Here is a 17,039-nt window from a genome sequence, read left to right on the forward strand (position 1 = left end):
GTGCTGGGCTAAGGAGCTTCTGAGGCCCTTAAAAGCCCTCCAAAGAGGATAACTGAGATTTCTTTCTAAGGCCCACTGAAGCTGGGTTTAAATTTTCATTGCTTTTTACAGGCTGAGGCTTTTCCGAAAAGGGGAAGAAGAACCAAAATATACAAACACAAAAAATGCTCTGGCAAAAAAACCCAATAATTTTCTCCCATTTTCAAATCGTCATCTTTCTCTCTCCAGAATATTGTGTGTGAATAATGTTTTGTGTCGCTCTGTTGACACTAAGCAAAGTTCAATCCTGGTTTAAGTGGGTGTTGATTTTTATGAATAAGTACTGCAGCCCTTTGTGGCCTTTAGTTGCAAAAAGGGAATGCTGCCAGTGTAGACTTTACAGCTTCTTTTTGCTCTGGTAGCCTGTCACATAAACTAGAGTTTGTGTATTTAAAGAACACTGGTCAATACTTATTTAGATGCCAAAGTATGGAGTTAGGAGCCTAACTTTAGGCACCCATTTTTGAAAGAAATGTGCACTATAACTAGTCCATAGGGTGAAATTCTCGCTGATGTGCTGTGTCAAACCATAATTACTTTGTTAATCTTTACTGAATCTTCTGCAATTGTCACATGCATTGACAATGGGAACTCCACATTGTCAGCCAGTGCAGAAGACACAGTGGGAATCATCACTGTGACTGGGTACACTGCAGATTGGAAAAAGGAACTTTGTCCATACTGTTCATGCCAGAACCATTACATATACACACTTCAAATCCTTACAACTAGCTACTGCAAATATGCAGGTGCTAATTTTTTGTTAAAATTACATGTAGATGATGAAAAACGCTTAGCCGTCACATCAACAGTAGATGCTGCTAAAAACAATTTGCATGTGTGTTTGCATAGGGTACAGTAGTTAGATTACATAGTTATCCACCTATCATTTGGCTAACCCAGGCCCAATCTCATCAGGGGTTATGCAACCTCAACTCCTAATGATGTTAATGAGAGTTGAGGGTGCTCAACTCCTGAAAGATCAGACCCCAGTTTTGTTATGGTGAAAAACAAGTATAACACAAGCATCAAATACTAGAAACTCATCCTAGTGTGAATAATGAGTTGAGTGGGAAACAAAAGATTTGCAAATTCAATGCTGGTTGCAATTACAGATCATCTCACGTGATCCTTCAAAGAGAAACAAATAGAGCCCTTAGCATCTTAAATGAAATGATGACGTGGAACCATTTTCATGGTGGGAGGTTGGTTTGAGTTCGGGCTGCAAGTTTGTGACCATAAACTGAATAAAAATAAAATGAAAATTTATTGGCATCTTGAATTTTTGTCCTTTTCACTGCTATAACATCATGGCTTCATCGCAAAGGCTCTGCAGTCTTCTGTCAGAGTGAAAAACAGGTAAGTTTACTTACATGTATTCCCTGTGTGCAGAATGTACAGCAGCTGCATTGTTGTAACGCCAGAGAACTATCACCGACGACAAAACGTCCAGGATAGCATCAAACTGAAAAGGATACAGAGTCAATTGCTTTTGTGTGTTATTAAGGTGTACTTTAGTTAAAGCAATGCATCTGTAATCATGCTGCAAGGCACAAAGCAGCTCCAACTAAATCATTTTAATGAAAGCAGGATTTACATTCATTTAAATGATCTTTAGTCTTTTTACTGTGTATCATTACACAACAGTGTATATCAGACTTCACCCAGTCAATCAAGGAAAGAGCTTTGTCACCAGCATGCAGAGTTACTTGGATAAAAAAATAATTCTTGCAATAATGTGGTCACCACAATATTTACAATACTAATATATTTCTTGTATGAAGTCTAAAACAAAAAGGGCACCTGTCTTTCAGTGACTTTGCACAGGAATTTCATCTAATTTCACTGTACGCCACATCTTTAGCAAAATCTTCACATTTGCAACACTTAAAAACATGAATTTTTTTTACAGGTTTTTGATACAGTGCTATCTCAGCTCAATACTGGCCCATTAAGCATTTCCTTACTCTCTGATTTGAGTTAATTTATCTTTCTTCTCTATGCCCAGAATAATTCACACACCCAACTCAAATTTTTCGCAGAAACAGTCCCACTTTCAAGTTCACAAAAAAAAATATAAAATGTTTGACTTTCAAGTTGTTTTTCATTTAATTAAGAATGTTTTCTCTGCAGATAATCTCTATTGAGAATATATTAGTGTTCAACTGCAAATTGAAAAATAGTAGATCACATCCTGGCCCCAGTGATGTCAATGGGAGTTTTGACATTGACTTCGATAGGGACAGGATTTCACAATTGAAGTTGGGACCTCAGATCTACACCTGCATGGGGGATAAATATGCTGCAGGACCTTGAAATGGAAAATTGGTTCTGGTTTGTAATACCTCTCCCTCTTAGCTTTTTCTATAACGTCCATCAGCATAAGATTTTAGCATTGATATGGATGCCTTCATCTGCTGAGATTGAAAGCAGACCACCCCAACACTTTTACCTATTACTTCAGGTTTAAACAATGATCTTTCCGGTGAGTCACGGATTTTCTTTTACTACACCTTGATGCACTCCTTGGCTAAGAAAAATTACAGTGAGAGTTCAGGTATTGCATGCAACGTAACATCTCACTGTGAAACATATTTAAATTGTAAGATTACTTACAGCAAATCCAAATGATGATGCACTGTACCTCATTATGGAGACAGCTAAAAGAAAGAAAATATTATTTAGCATAATTTAAAACGTCTTTTGGGTATTTTCTTTCATCTAAGAGGAGAGTTGCACTTTGAAAAGAAGAAAAATGCACATGTACATAGAAAACAAGTTACAGCATTAATTACCTGCAAAACCAGCTTGCAGGAATGGGCCGTGCTTCTTTCAATTCACATACAAAGACACAGGGGAGGCCTACGGCGAAGGCACAACATGCTATAGGGAACGGTGTGGTGAGCCAGTAAGTGGTCCTCTTTCTTCCAAGATGGTACTGGGCCAATGCCCAAGTATGACATTCAGGGGCGCTGTGCTGCTGTAAGTGCTGCCCTTCAGATGAGGTTGTGACCAAAGCTGTGCAGGAACCAGAATTTCTGTCCCATAAAAACTTTTGCATTTGCATTTTTTTTAGTCCCAAATCAGAGTGAAAAGCCCCAAATGCACAAATTTTGGCAATAAATCTATTTTAGAAGAACCAAAATAGAATTTTTCCAAAATTTCTGGGCTGGCGGGTAAGCTAGCTTCCCAGCTGGCTGCTGGACCAGCTTGTTGGCAGAAAAACCATGAAGCCAGCCAACCTAGCAGGGCACCCAAGGAGCCAGGGAGCTGGCCAAGTGGGAAACTAGTTGCCCTGCTCCCTGGACAGTCTGAGGAGTCCAGGAGTCCCCAGCCACCCAGCTCCTGGGTACCTAGGGACCTCAGAAAGCTGGGCAACCCATCCACCAGCTTGCTGGTTGGTGGGGAGACTAGTAGAAAAACCACGCAGGCAAGTTTCCATCAAAAGTTGGTGGGTCCCTGTGAAAAGTGTTGATTCCATTGAATCAGCATTTTCCTGTGGAAAACTTTTTTTGGAAAATTTTACCCCAGTTCTAGTTCTGACCACCTATAGCCTTTAAAGATCACATCATGCTTGTTTCAAGCACAGGCATGTCTGTTAACTCTTGTATCCTGGCCACATTGCAATTTAGGTATTTATATTCTGCCTGACTCCATTCAGTCTGCAGTGGCGTTTCCTCACTTTCTGATGTAGAAACTGTTGGGTACTGACAGTAGGGTTGCCAACTTTCTAATTGCAGAAAACCGAACACCCTTGCCTCCCCCTTTCGCCCGCCCCTTCTCCAAGGCCCCGCCTCTGCTCACACCATCCCCCCTCCCTCAATCGCTCACTCTCCTGCACCCTCGTTCACTTGCTCATTTTCACCAGGCTGTGGCAGGGGATTGGGGTACAGGAGCAGGTGAGGGCTCCGGGTGGGGATGCGGGCTCTGCGGTGAGACTGGGGATGAGCGGTTTAGAGAGCAGGAGGGGGCTCTGGGCTGTGACCGAGGTGTTCAGAGTGTGAGAGGGGGCTTAGGGCTGGGGCAGGAGGTTGGGGTGTGGAAGAGGGTTCTGAGCTGGGGTTGGGGTGTGGGAGAGGGTTCTGAGCTGGAACAGGAGGTTGGGGTGTGGGAGCGGGTTCTGGGCTGGGGGTTGGGGTGTGGGAGAGGGTTCTGAGCTGGGGCAGGAGGTTGGGGCATGGGAGCGGGTTCAGGGTGAGGGCTCCAGGCGGCGCTGACCTCATGCAGCTCCTGGGAAGCTGCGACATGTCTCTCCATCTCCTATGCGGAGGGGTGGCCAGGGGACTCCATGTGCTGCCCCACCCGCTGGCACGACCCCTGCAGCTCCCATTGGCCACGGTTCCTGGCCACTTCCCGGGAGCCACGCAGAGCTGGGCACGGAGTCTGCCTGCCCCCCTGGCACTGTGGTCAACCAGACTTTTAGTGGCCCAGACAGCTGTGCTGACCGGAGCCACCACGGTCCCTTTTTGACTGAGCATTTCGAAAACTGGATGCCTGACAACCTTAACTGACAAAAAAGTATCTGCTGCATTTCAGTGTTAAGTGATCCCTCTACTCTGTAGTTTATAAAATGTTTCTGGGATCTTTCCGGATGAAATGGAGTACACAAATATGAAGTACTGTATCATTATTTATTCATTATACTCTATAAGTAAACTCTATATAGTACTTCCTACGGACCAGTATGCTTATTTCTATGGGCCTGATTCTTCCATGCTTACTCCCACTGAAGAGCATCATTGATTCCTATTTGCAGAGTAGATCAATACAAATTAACAGGAGAAAAGGCAGCAGTATGGGTCCTATGTTAAAAGAAAGTTCCTTTATTCTTTCTAGTTAATATTAACAATAAAGGTAAACAGTGGGACAAATTTACTATTTTTTCTAAACTCCAGTCAGAAATAGAATATATCCCCAGAACCATGGGCAGGAATTTACATTCATAATTACCATTAACTCTAATGGGTCGTCTTATCTTGCTGCATGAATATCCAGTGTAATTGACAATACTTGTATAAGAAGTGTGGGATTAATAGACTGAGCACAGGCCTTAGAGCCAGAAGCTCCCATGTTCTAACCCCAGCACTGACTATGACTTCCCCTCAGCCTGGAGAAAATCACTTGACTTTTCTGCCTCAGCTTTCATACCTGTAATATAGTGTTTTTATTTAGGCTTTTATTGCAAGTCTCACCATATCTGGCATTTGTCTGGCATGTTGTTTGTGAGGTTAGAGGTGGCAATACTGTAATACTTATTGATCTCCCAGAGGGGTCTCAAGGCAAGTTAGTTTGTGCAATATTTTGAAGATTTTAAATTATAACTATTAACAGTGTTAGGAGTGTTAATGAAATTTAAATGATAATACATTTCATAGAAATACTATGCATAATAGTTTTAACAAAGTAGGGGCACTAGGTGGTTGATTTTAGCTGCATTTGTAAATTACCAAGGTAACGGTCACAAAAATGGACATCAACCATAGAAAAGAAACTTTAAAGATTTGGAATGTTAACATTTTTGCACCAAACATGATGTATGTTTTCTGACCACCAGGAGTTTTAGCAAGGTTATGAATCACTCTACTGATACTTTACACTGAACCTCACCCCACTTGAAATGTACCTTGGCTTAAAAATTCAGTGAACTTGTTGTGAGCTATGCTTGCGAATGTTCAGCAGTCATAGACTGTCGTCATTTTCACAGCTTAGAAGAGGGCAAACCTCTCCCCCAGATGACTGGCTTGCCTCATTCCTAGACTAGGCCCTGGGTACAACATCATGGTGTATCTAAGGTAAGAAGGGAATTGTCCTGAGGCTTGCTGGAGGTAGGAAAAGAATAAACAGAGGGTTTGGCCTGCTGTAGAGGGTGGAAAGTTGATTGAGGAAGAAGTGGACAGCTGTGGAGGGTTCCCACTATAGCTCTGAGCTCATCAAAGGCGAACCTGCAAGGGGCCCTGCAAGCTAATTTGCAGCATCCAGCTGATGAACCAAATCCTGCTGCATTTTTATAGTCCTCGTTTTCTTCTGCCGTGATCTCTTTTAAACAAGTGTCTGTAGCATGAAAAGGTAGCTAATTGCCCCGTGCTATCTGGTCAACCATCAGGAAAGCGTTCTAATTTGTCCAACAGTTCTGAATGGAGTGAAACAAGCTTAAAATGTGTTTATTTAGAAACTGACTAAGCTAATTTCCTTTAGGGGGAAGGAAAACTTCTCAGGATTGTTTGGGAATAAAATGACTCTGAAGAGGTGTAAGCCCAGCCTTATCAATGACATTTTCACTCTGTGACTTGACACAAAAGCAATACCTAATTTTCAGTATGTCATTAAAACAAGCACTCATTAGTGCAGCACCTGGAAGAGCACAGATACTTTTAACTATTCCTCCCACTAAATATGCACTGTAATTCGGTGGGTGGGGGGAGGTGTTATTTGTAAACACCAATTTGGGTGACTTTTAAAATGATTAAATAGCCACTATTTTTAGATCATGATTTCTCCCTCTACATACTCCACTTCACTTCCTAGTTGAAAACAGGGGCTACATCTCTCCATTATGACTGCTGAGACAGAACCAGACCAGAGAAGCAAGGCTGACATGTAGTGGGACACAGTACTGGCAACAAATACCCTCTTCATTTAATGGTTTTTCCTGCCTGTGGATATAATCTGTATAACGCCAATGCTTAGGTTACATGAACAAAATATGGGCACACACACACACACACACAGAGTTTTGTAGATGGGTATGTTTATATTATACAGCCCCAAGCCACATTCATTTCTTTTCTCTGTGCAGTTTTTTTTAACACTGCTCTATGCCTGCAATGATCTTCCCATCCCAGCTGACCAAGCAGGCAATCTTCTTATTCTAAATCAGATTTAAAACTAATTCATTCCATGATGCTCCCAAAAAATGATTTTAGGAATTCTACCTCCTATTATCCCCACCTCTGGGACGTTCTATGGGTCCCTTCTTGTAATCTAGACACAAAGGAGATCTCCAGGACAAGAATTGTGTTTCTTTTTGTTTAGTGTACAGAAATGAGCACATCATGACGACCACAAAATGTATTAGTGTGTGCCTACGCTTTTTCTATTGATTTCAGTTTTCTCCAGTTACACCAAGCTCTAGGCACATAACAAAGACATAGTATGGAATAAAATAGCTAGCACTTAAGAAAAACCCTTAATAAAATAATTTGGATCTTATAAAAATATTAAAAGTAGACCTCCTGACAACCCTCCTTGACCCAAAATAGCCTCTATTCCATTTATTCCCTGATGTCCTCCCCACCCATACAGGAAAACCCTTGGAGAACACGTAAGTCTTGTAGTGTGTTTTGAAGGAGATCAGATCCAGGCTCTCATGGCAGAAGAAGAGAATTATTTCCAGAGGCAAGAGGTCCTCACCAAGAATGCCCCTCTGTCTTCATCTTCAGGTTAAAGCAGGGAGCTGTCAATTCAAGACCAAATGATCCTAACTGCAGTGTGGTCTTGTACACAGAGAGGTGTGGTTGGAAGTGGCAAGAGGTGGCAAGTGGCTGAAACCTGAAGAGAGCGAGTGAGCGTGGGTAGGTGTGCGCCTGCCCACCTGTGCATGCATGCTTGCAGACACATTTCCATCAAACTTCAGAAATACACGTCACTTTAGAAACATGAAACCATAAGCAAATGAAAACAAACATTAACTCAGGGATGACAGTGTTAAAAGCTCCCCTTGCTTTTCTGCTGGAGACAGAAATTGATATACTTCCAGATCTTGGCAGAGCCTGAGGTGCTAAAATGCAACTGCAGGGTGGAATGCTAGAATAATAAAAGTAGCAATCAACATTTTAAACAGCTGAAAAATATTTTTTATTTTCTTTAATTACTTATTGGTTTTCTAATAGCAATAAAGGCCCATTTGTCATTTTTTCCAATCCAAACAATCGATTAGAGCTAAAGCACTCACAGCTTTGCCTCAGGCCTATTAATACCTCCAGCTGATAAGTAATGTGACCAATAAAGCTCAGCTAATAAATCACCATTGCTTAGTTAAAATGCATGTCAGAGAGTTTAGTGGCTATGGCAGGAATGATAACTTTTGCATTTCCATGTTGTAGATCCAGCAGCAAAGGTAGCCATAGGACTCCCATTCCATAAAATGGAAAAGATCAGATGATGGGTCCTGTTCTGTGCAATGAGGAGGAAAATCATAAATAAATATCTAGTGAAGTGCTTGTCAGCTGTGTATTGCAATGGACTGCTGGCTGGGTCATCTCTGTCCCCTTGCTACCAGAGCACAGAGCACAATTGCATCTTTCATGCCCCAGGAGCATGCTTACAGAATTGTAGGTTTGGATGTAGTGCGATCCAGCTTCCCTTACCCCCCGACTCGCCTCCTCTGCAACGCATGTCTAACCACCTGCCCAACTAGTCTAGGGCAGCCCATTAATGGGGAACCACAACTCTACTGATTTTCACCAGGAGATGAGCACTAAGAAAATAACAGGTCAGATATGTTAAAAACCCTGCAGAATCATTCAGAGCGCCCACTATCTCAAGATGGGGAGAGCCTGAATTTAGCATCTATATGAGCTAGTCCTTCATCAGCACCACATCTTAATGCGTTTGCCTGATGCTTGTTTACTGAATGTGCAAGCAGTCAGAAAGTAAAAATAGAGACAGTGCAGAAAGCCACAAATCTGTCATTACTGCCACCAAAGAACCTGTACAGCACAATCTATTCAGTTTGCCAAGCTATGGACTCGATTTTGCCCTCCCACCGCCCTCCCGCTCTAAAGGGGTACTGAGCAAAGAAGTCTGGAGTTTTCTACAAACTCTACCATGAGCAGAGCAAGGTTCTTTCCCCTCCCAACCCCATTTATCCTGGAAGAAAACAGTTCAGCTCCCCAGCCCCACAGATCACACAGGATCCACTGGAGACACAAGGCCATTCTCATAGAGGTTTTGTGCATCCATATTGATTCTGGTCCGCTTTAACCTCTTTTTCCCTGGCAACACAGCTCTTATTGAACTGCATAGCCAGAGAATCCATCACCAGTAGGTGCCCCCTCCCCTCTTCTTTGAGGTTCCCTCACAAGGAAGAGCTTCACACAAAATCAGTCAGGGCTGTTATTTTTAGCACAAATATCCCAGGACGCTAGGAGTGGGACAATGAAAGTATCATGCACCCAGCCTTCCTGGACAGACTTCCATGAGATCTGGGGACATAGGAAGATGGTGTCAGAGAGGTGGCTGACTTTCTCCTGGCACACAGGATGGGGGAGATCTGCCTACAGCAATTTCCCCTTCATGTGTGGATTCTGGCAGGACAATCCCCCCACTATGATTTCTTTAGAATTAGCCTTCCTGGGAGAAGCAAGTAGGTGTCAGGTAAGAGAGGTCCAAAATATAGGTTCTTGGAAAAAGGTTTCTCTACACCTAATGTTCATAGAAATGGGGAGCGTGGCTCTAGCAAGACTGTTGCAGGTAACCTCTGCCCAAGGAAGGTGGGGAACTACTTCAGTAAACTCTGTGGGCTTCTTCACCCTACTCAAGTCTGCCCTGTAGCTTGTCTTGGACCTTGAAGAGCATGGTCACACTTGTCTATATAGATTATAAATTCTTCAGAGCAAGCACCAACTCTCACTATGTATTTGTACACTGCCTAGCATGATGGGGCCCTGAACATGGTTGGAACTCCTAGACACTACTGTAATGCAAACAACAAACAAGATCAAGCATCCAAAAAAACAAACAAAAAATTGGTGTGTAAATTCATTTAGAAAAGCGTTCTTGTTCTTGACATATTTTTGGGACTCTATCTAGTATTTAATAGTAAATTCAAATCTCTTTTCCAGGGCAAACAAGTAAAGAGCCAGTATATCCTCAAGAGCTTTGCAGACTCAAGCTGCGTATGAGGAATAAGTGAGCTTTAGTGAGTGCTGTTAAGTTTCTCAGGACCATCTTTCATTCCGGACTTTTGAACTGTTAATAGAAATCTGAAAAAATATTAAAAATATAAATTGAATGGGGCAAATCATCAGCTGATATAAATTGTCATAGCCTCTGAAGTCAAAGGAACTATAACAATTGAGAGTTTGACATCAGCTGAAAATCTGTCCCATCTTCATTACCCAAGCAGTGAATCAGGAATTGGTGCAAAGCTTTTCTCTGAGTCTAATCCAAATAATTCTTTTCAATTCCCTCACATATTAACAAAAAGGGCTAATTATTATTCACTCCAGGATTTTAACTCCTAAATCCTTCATCTGTGTTCCTATTGCACATTTTTATGCCTCTATTTTTCTTGTTTCTTATAGTTGAACATAAATCCTCACCTAATCCAGTTTGAGCAGTATTTTTGCAAGTTTTCAATTTGTTAAATTTGTAGCTGCTGCAGTGAATGATGGTGAAGTGATAGCCCTAGGGATTGAAGTCTAGTTGTCCACAGAATGGTTATCACACAGGTAGCAACAGTGCATTGACTCTCACCACTATAATTTGGTGCTGACCTGAAGTGGCCACCTTAAAGACTGGCAGGTTAGATAGTTCAGTCTGCATATGCCTAGTTAGGTTTTGGTCTCTCTCCTGAGTCTGCTACAAAGAGTACCAATTGGGATGGAGATTTTTGTGATGTTGACGACTGAAATGAAGTCACCCACCAAAACTCTTGCTGTTCTTACGTGTTATTTATAGAGCATCAGTTCAGTGGTAGGCACTCTAATCCACTTCCTCTTGATGCAGATAGGTTTAGAATCTTTATGCTAAAAGATGAAATGTTAAGTATGTCTTCTGAATTTTGTTTTTGCATTAACTCTACTTTTGTTTTCATGATAGCAATGGAGACCAACAGCACTGATTAAGGGCAGGCATAGCTCTGACAGGTGCAATCTTCCATCACCTAGCTCTGCTACTAGATCTTAATCTTTGCTAATCTAATCCTGCTCTTCTTTCAGACAGAGTGTGCAAGGCATCACATAACATACTGGCTTTGTGATGTGGACTGTTCGACTGAAACCAAAAAACTAATTTAATTTGTGATCTAAATATGGACCAATATTCAGAGGCAAAAGGCTAATGATTTAGCCCATTGTTCCATCTAATAACTGGAATGCTAATGTATTTAACCATGACAACAACAACTTCTTTAAATAACAGGGGGGATGTTATTGAAATTGTTACCAATCTTGGGGAAAGTGGCTAAGATAAGTATCTGCACATCACTAGGTAGCTGTCTCTCACAAGAGACGAACAACAAAGGTCACTGAAATGTTACTATTTATCACGGTAACCGAAAAAGGTCAAGTATTTCCTCTTAACCGTAGACTTTATTTTGCAAAGAAACTAAAGGCTGTCTTCTAAGTATATAATCAATCCCATTATTATGACATGTTCATTTCTCAATGAATTAAATAACCTAAGCAAAATACCCAAGAGATACTCTTCACACCTAGAGGCAAGTTCTGCCCTAATCAGACACCTACAATGACCCTAACCCAATTAAATACAGATGCCTTCATAAAATGTAATAATTAGATCTGATCAGATGGTTAAAAAAAAATCAATCCTGATTTGTGAATAAATATGGATTTAGGTGCTTAATTTCTGGCACTCCAGTTGAGAAATTTTGGCCTAGGTCTTCTGATTTCCATTCCTATTCCTTAACCACGAGATCATCCTCCCTCTTTCTAAAGTGAATGTAGAGTTCTTTGTTAAAATTTAAGGGCTGTTAAAAGAATATGATTTACTCCACAAATGTATCTTATTTTATTTGAGAGCTACCTGCTTATGATGCACTTTTCTCCACCTGCTTATTTAAAATGTTCGAGTCAGAGATTCCTTGCCTCTCCTTGTCTTTCAAGCTGCTATATTTCCATGAGAGAATTTTTGCAAACGTGCACAATACATTACTATATTTTGGTTTTGTATTTAACAGTTTGAACAACATATTTTCAATTTTCAGGTATTTCGAAGGCTCTAAGCTAGATTCATCCCTGGTGTAATTCACTAGGTACAATATAGCTCTATAAATGAATTTAGCCCCTCATCTCAGCCTGCCCTTAGCTGGCAGACATATGCTGTTAAACATTTTTAAATGACCATTGATTTAATGGACATTCAAACCGTCAAGGGGGGTGGGGGAGAAACACAGCAATGGGATAAACCTTCAGCCCAGTCAAGCAAGAGACAAGCAAACATCACGTACAGTACAAAGCAGCGAAGCATGCAGAACCAGTCATAAAAGCATCTAAAAATGCTGAGGTCCTCAGGGCCAACTGTAACTAAAAGATGTCCATCCTTGCTTCTAGCAGGGCTCCTTTCAGAAACTTGTTGAGTTGGGAACAGCTCTTGCAAATACTAAAAATAGCGAATTAGTGAGTGGCTAAATATAATGGGACAAAGCCATTGTACAGGCCTTTAACTCTCCTGGTAACCAACCCCTACTCATTCTAAAGAAATAGCATTGCTTAGAGGCAGGAATAATAAATCAATAGTAAGCTTTTTATTTTAAGATTTATATTAACAACCAATTGCTGAATTTTGTGCCTCTAAGATTTATTCTTTCTTCTTTTTCTTTTCCCTCCATTCTACTTTTTCCTCTCCTTTCTATCTTGGTGTGGTTCTTTCATTCTTGTTTTCCCTTTCTCTTTCGCTCCTTCAACTCTCATTCTGTCTTAGGTCTACCTCCTACCTCCATCATACACAATCAGCCATTCCTTCCTCCCCAACCAATCTTTTTGCCTATACTTAAGAACATAAGAACGGCCATACTGGGTAAGACCAAAGGTCCATCTAACCCAGTATCCTGTCTTCTGACAGTGGCCAATGCCAGGTGCCCCAGAGGAAATGAATAGAACAGGTAATCATCAAGTGATCCATCCCCATTCCCAGCTTCTAGCAAACAGAAGCTAAGGACACCATCCCTGCCCATCCTGGCTAATAGCCATTAATGGACTTGTCCTCCATGAACTTATCTAGTTCTTTTTTGAACCCTGTTATAGTCTTGGCCTTCACAATATCCTCTGGCAAGGAGTTCCACAGGTTGACTGTGCATTGTGTGAAAAAATACTTCCTTTTGTTTGTTTTAAACCTCCTGCTCATTAATTTCATTTGGTGACTGCTAGTTCTTGTGTTACTTTTCTCCTCATCCTCCCTTTTACCTGGATCTCTCTCTCCTCTTTCTTTCTCTTCACACCCCAAAAGAGAATGATGTATGTGCAACATAAAGGCCTGATCTATACTGCTGCTTAAGTCGATGTAAGTTATGTCACTCCGGGGTGTGAAAAAATCATTGACCTAACGCAGTATCTACAGATGTTCTCTCGCTGACTTAGGTTCTGCCTCTTAGGGAGGTGGAGTACTGAAGTCGACAGGAGAGCACTCTGCCGTCGACTTATGTCTTATGTTGATCGCAGCAGTGCCAATTTAATGTGCCAGTGTAGACAAGCCCAAAGATTGTATCTGGTGATGGGGGTTGTCTTGGGAAAGGAGGCTTACTGCGAGCTGGTCAGGAGTTTTTTGATGAACTGTGTTTTTCACCGAAAAATGCTGATTTGTTGAAATCAAAACTGTTAGCAAAACAGGGTCAGTTCCAATTAATCTCCAACTCAAACATTGCCTGTAAATTTCAAACCAGAAAGTTTGTTTTTCGAGTCACACAGACTTTTCATTTTGAAATGTTAGAGAATTTAACCTAAAAAAGACTAAAGAAAAACAAGTCTAAATTGAAACAGAGTATTTCAAAATTATTGAAACAACATTTTGATTGAGATGAATTAAAAATAATGGATTTTGGTTTGCAAAATTTTTTGAGATTTTGACTTTTTTACCCAATTCAGGATGGGGGACTTTTTGATATCTCAAACATTTTCAGATGGGAAAATTACTCCTTACCCAGATCTAGCATCCTGGAAAATGGGAGGCTGCCAAAGGAAGCAAAGCTGGGTAGAAGTGGAGCTGTTTTAGTTACTCCTCATCTTCTATTGCACTGCCCTAGCGGTCCCGTCCCTGCATCGGCACGTCCCACAGGGGAACAAAACAGATGTGGCAGCAGAGTGGGATGGTGCATCCAAGGTGCAAATCCCTGTATAAGTCAATATCTAGCAATGTAAAAACAAGTTAGTGGATGTGTGCCTGGAAGGTAAATCAATGGCCTGATACAGAAAATATAATGTCAGAGTTCCCATCAATCTGCATGCCAGAACTCCCTCCATATACAAAAAACCTCTTCTGAGACACTTCAGTGGATGCAACATTGAGAAATATGAAGTTGAGTACAGGAGAACAGTAAAGCCTGCATATCAGTCTCTCCAGCACAGCTAGTCTCATCTACATGAAAAGCCACATGTCTAAGGGCAGCCTATTTGAAATGGGACAAGCACAAGGTAGACAGCCCCAAGGCAGCTGTGTCAATAGCAATTTCCAGGGCCACTCAAGAGTTCATAGTTGATGGAGCCAGAGCTGAAACTATTATAGTATGTACAGGTACAGTGAGTGCAATGTATAGGTGATTCTGAGGAAGAGGATGAGCACCTCCTGCTTAATATTCTGCTGTATTTTTCCTCACAAAATGCTGCTCTTCCAGTCTCATAAACCATTCTTCTGTCTTCAAGTGATGGCTGCTGGGAAGGGGAGGGAAGAGAGGTTCAGAGGAAAGACAAGAAGATGGAGCATGTATGCCCTTCAGAAAAGGGCAACAAAAATGAACAGGGGAATGGAACAGCTTCCATATGAGGAGAGATTAATAAGACTGGGACTTTTCAGCTTGGAAAAGAGACAACTAAGAGGGGATATGATAAAGGTCTATAAAATCATGACTGGTGTGGAGAAAGTAAATAAGGAAGTGCTATTTACTACTTCTCATAACACAAGAACTAGGGGTCACCAAATGAAATTAATAGGCAGGAGGTTTAAAACAAACAAAAGGAAGGGTTTTCTTTTTCCACACAACGCACAGTCAACCTGTGGAACTCCTTGCCAGAGCATGTTGTGAAGGCCAAGACTATAGCAGGGTTCAAAAAAGAGCTAGATATGTTCATGGAGGATAAGTCCATCAATGGCTATTAGCCAGGATGGGCAGGGATGGTGTCCCTAGCCTCTGTTTGCCAGAAACTGGGACTGGGTGACAGGGGATGGATCACTTGATGATTACCTGTTCTGTTCTTTCCCTCTGGGGCACCTGGCACTGGCCGCTGTCAGAAAATAGGATACTGGGCTAGATGGACCTTTGGTCTGACCCAGTATGGCCATTCTTTTGTTCTTATGAATGGCTCAGTCTTCTCATTCCTCGGTTGAATGTCATCAGGATACTGAAAGCATGACTGCCTCCCTCCCTGTCCTGTTGGTCCGTGAGACTGGTCTCTGGAGAACTACATGAAGGATATATATTGCTAAATGGATCTACTGGAGCCATCTCATCCTCAACCCTCAGAAAGTAGAAGCCTTAGTGCTGGGTGGAGAACTATCCCTATGAGAAGCCTCTCACTGCCCCTTGGTATCTTTGTTCACTGAGGAGTTGCTCTAGAAGTAGCAAATCAGGTTCAGAACTCTGGCATCACTTCTGATGAGGCCTTGCCCCATTAAAAGCCCGATGTGTTTGGACATGGAACAAAAGTGCTTTATTTTAATTACTCAATTTGCACCAGCTGCAGTTTCATTTCATCCAGTGACATGTGCCTAAAGACCGTCAGGCTTGATTCATTCTCTCTTCTCAGGGCTGCCTTATCACTTGCAGCTTGTTGACAATACAGAATCATACAAGTATAGGACTGGAAGGGACCTCCAGAGGTCATCTAGTCCAGTCCCCTGCACTCATGGCAGGACTAAGTATTATCTAAACCATTCCTGACAGGTTTTTTTTCTAATCTGCTCTTAAAAATCTCCAATAATGGAGCTTCCACAACCTTCCTAGACAATTTATTCCAGTGCTTCACCACCCTGACAGTTAGGACATTTTTTCTAATGTCCAACCTAAACCTCCCTTGCTGCAATTTAAACCCACTGCTTCTTGTCCTGTCCTCAGAGGTTAAGGAGAACAATTTTTCACCCTCCTCCTTATAACAACTTTTATGTACTTGAAAACTGTTCTCATGTCCTCTCTGTCTTCTTGCCTCCAGACTAAACAAACCCATTTTTTTCAATCTTCTCTTATAGTTCATGTTGTCTAGACCTTTAATCATTTTTGTTGCTCTTCTCTGGACTTTCTCCAATTTGTCCACATCTTTCTGAAATGTAGCACCCAGAACTGGACACAATATTCCAGTTGAGGCCTTATCAGCATCTGCTCACTGGTTCAAGCTATCATGGTCACATTATGAAGCATTTAATATGGACTGACTTTAAATCAACACAGCTGGTTTTTAAACCCTGATGGGTTTGAATGCTACGTGCATTCAAGGTTCACTCCTTGATTTTCCTCCTGATGGTTATGTGCACTTATCCACTAGTTGCTTTTTAAGATCCCTCCACTGCGTTTGAAGTCAGCCGGCAATCATAGTTTGCTACAGTGTGCACAATGATGTAAAATGTCTCTCCTTCTTGTACTCTCATTTTGTTCTTCATTACTTTTAAAATAAAATCTTAAAGCATTTTTACCCCCAAAGGTGTTTCCAGAAAAACCACAGTTGGACTTGCATTTATTACCTTCCTTTTCAATATCTTTCTTTCCAATTTTGACATTGGACCCCCATCACTTCTTTTTATGTTTGTGTTTTAGGAGAGACGTACTCTACTACAGCCTCTGTTGTTCAGCACACCAGCTTCGTGGTGGTGGGGTGCTCTATAAATAACATTATTACTATTATTTTCCATCTGTCCTTTTTTTTTTCTTTCTTTTCATGATACAGGAACACATGGACAGAAGTTGACTCTCTACAAGATAACAGACCTGGGCCCAGAGTAATGGAGTTTGTATATTAGGAATGTGCAACAATCTGAGTGAGAGAATGAATAGTGCTAATAACTTGTACAGGGATGAACGTGGTCTGCATCTGAGAGCCAGTATTTCTTGAATGAGC

General features: G+C 41.5%; 1 protein-coding gene across 1 annotated transcript in view; it reads right to left on the reverse strand.

Annotated features, from left to right (window-relative positions):
* The window catches only part of TMEM163 (transmembrane protein 163), a 155,116-nt gene that overhangs the window by 63,920 nt on the left and 74,157 nt on the right, over positions 1–17,039 (reverse strand). The window contains exons 3-4 of the mRNA XM_007060877.3: positions 2,656–2,699; positions 1,413–1,504 (exon numbers count right to left, since the gene is read on the reverse strand). Of these exons, the coding sequence (XP_007060939.2) occupies positions 1,413–1,504; positions 2,656–2,699 (136 nt within the window). The remainder of the gene's footprint in view (positions 1–1,412; positions 1,505–2,655; positions 2,700–17,039) is intronic.

The sequence above is a fragment of the Chelonia mydas genome, chromosome 11 (genome assembly GCF_015237465.2).
Source record: "Chelonia mydas isolate rCheMyd1 chromosome 11, rCheMyd1.pri.v2, whole genome shotgun sequence".
Classification (NCBI taxonomy): Eukaryota; Metazoa; Chordata; order Testudines; family Cheloniidae; genus Chelonia; species Chelonia mydas.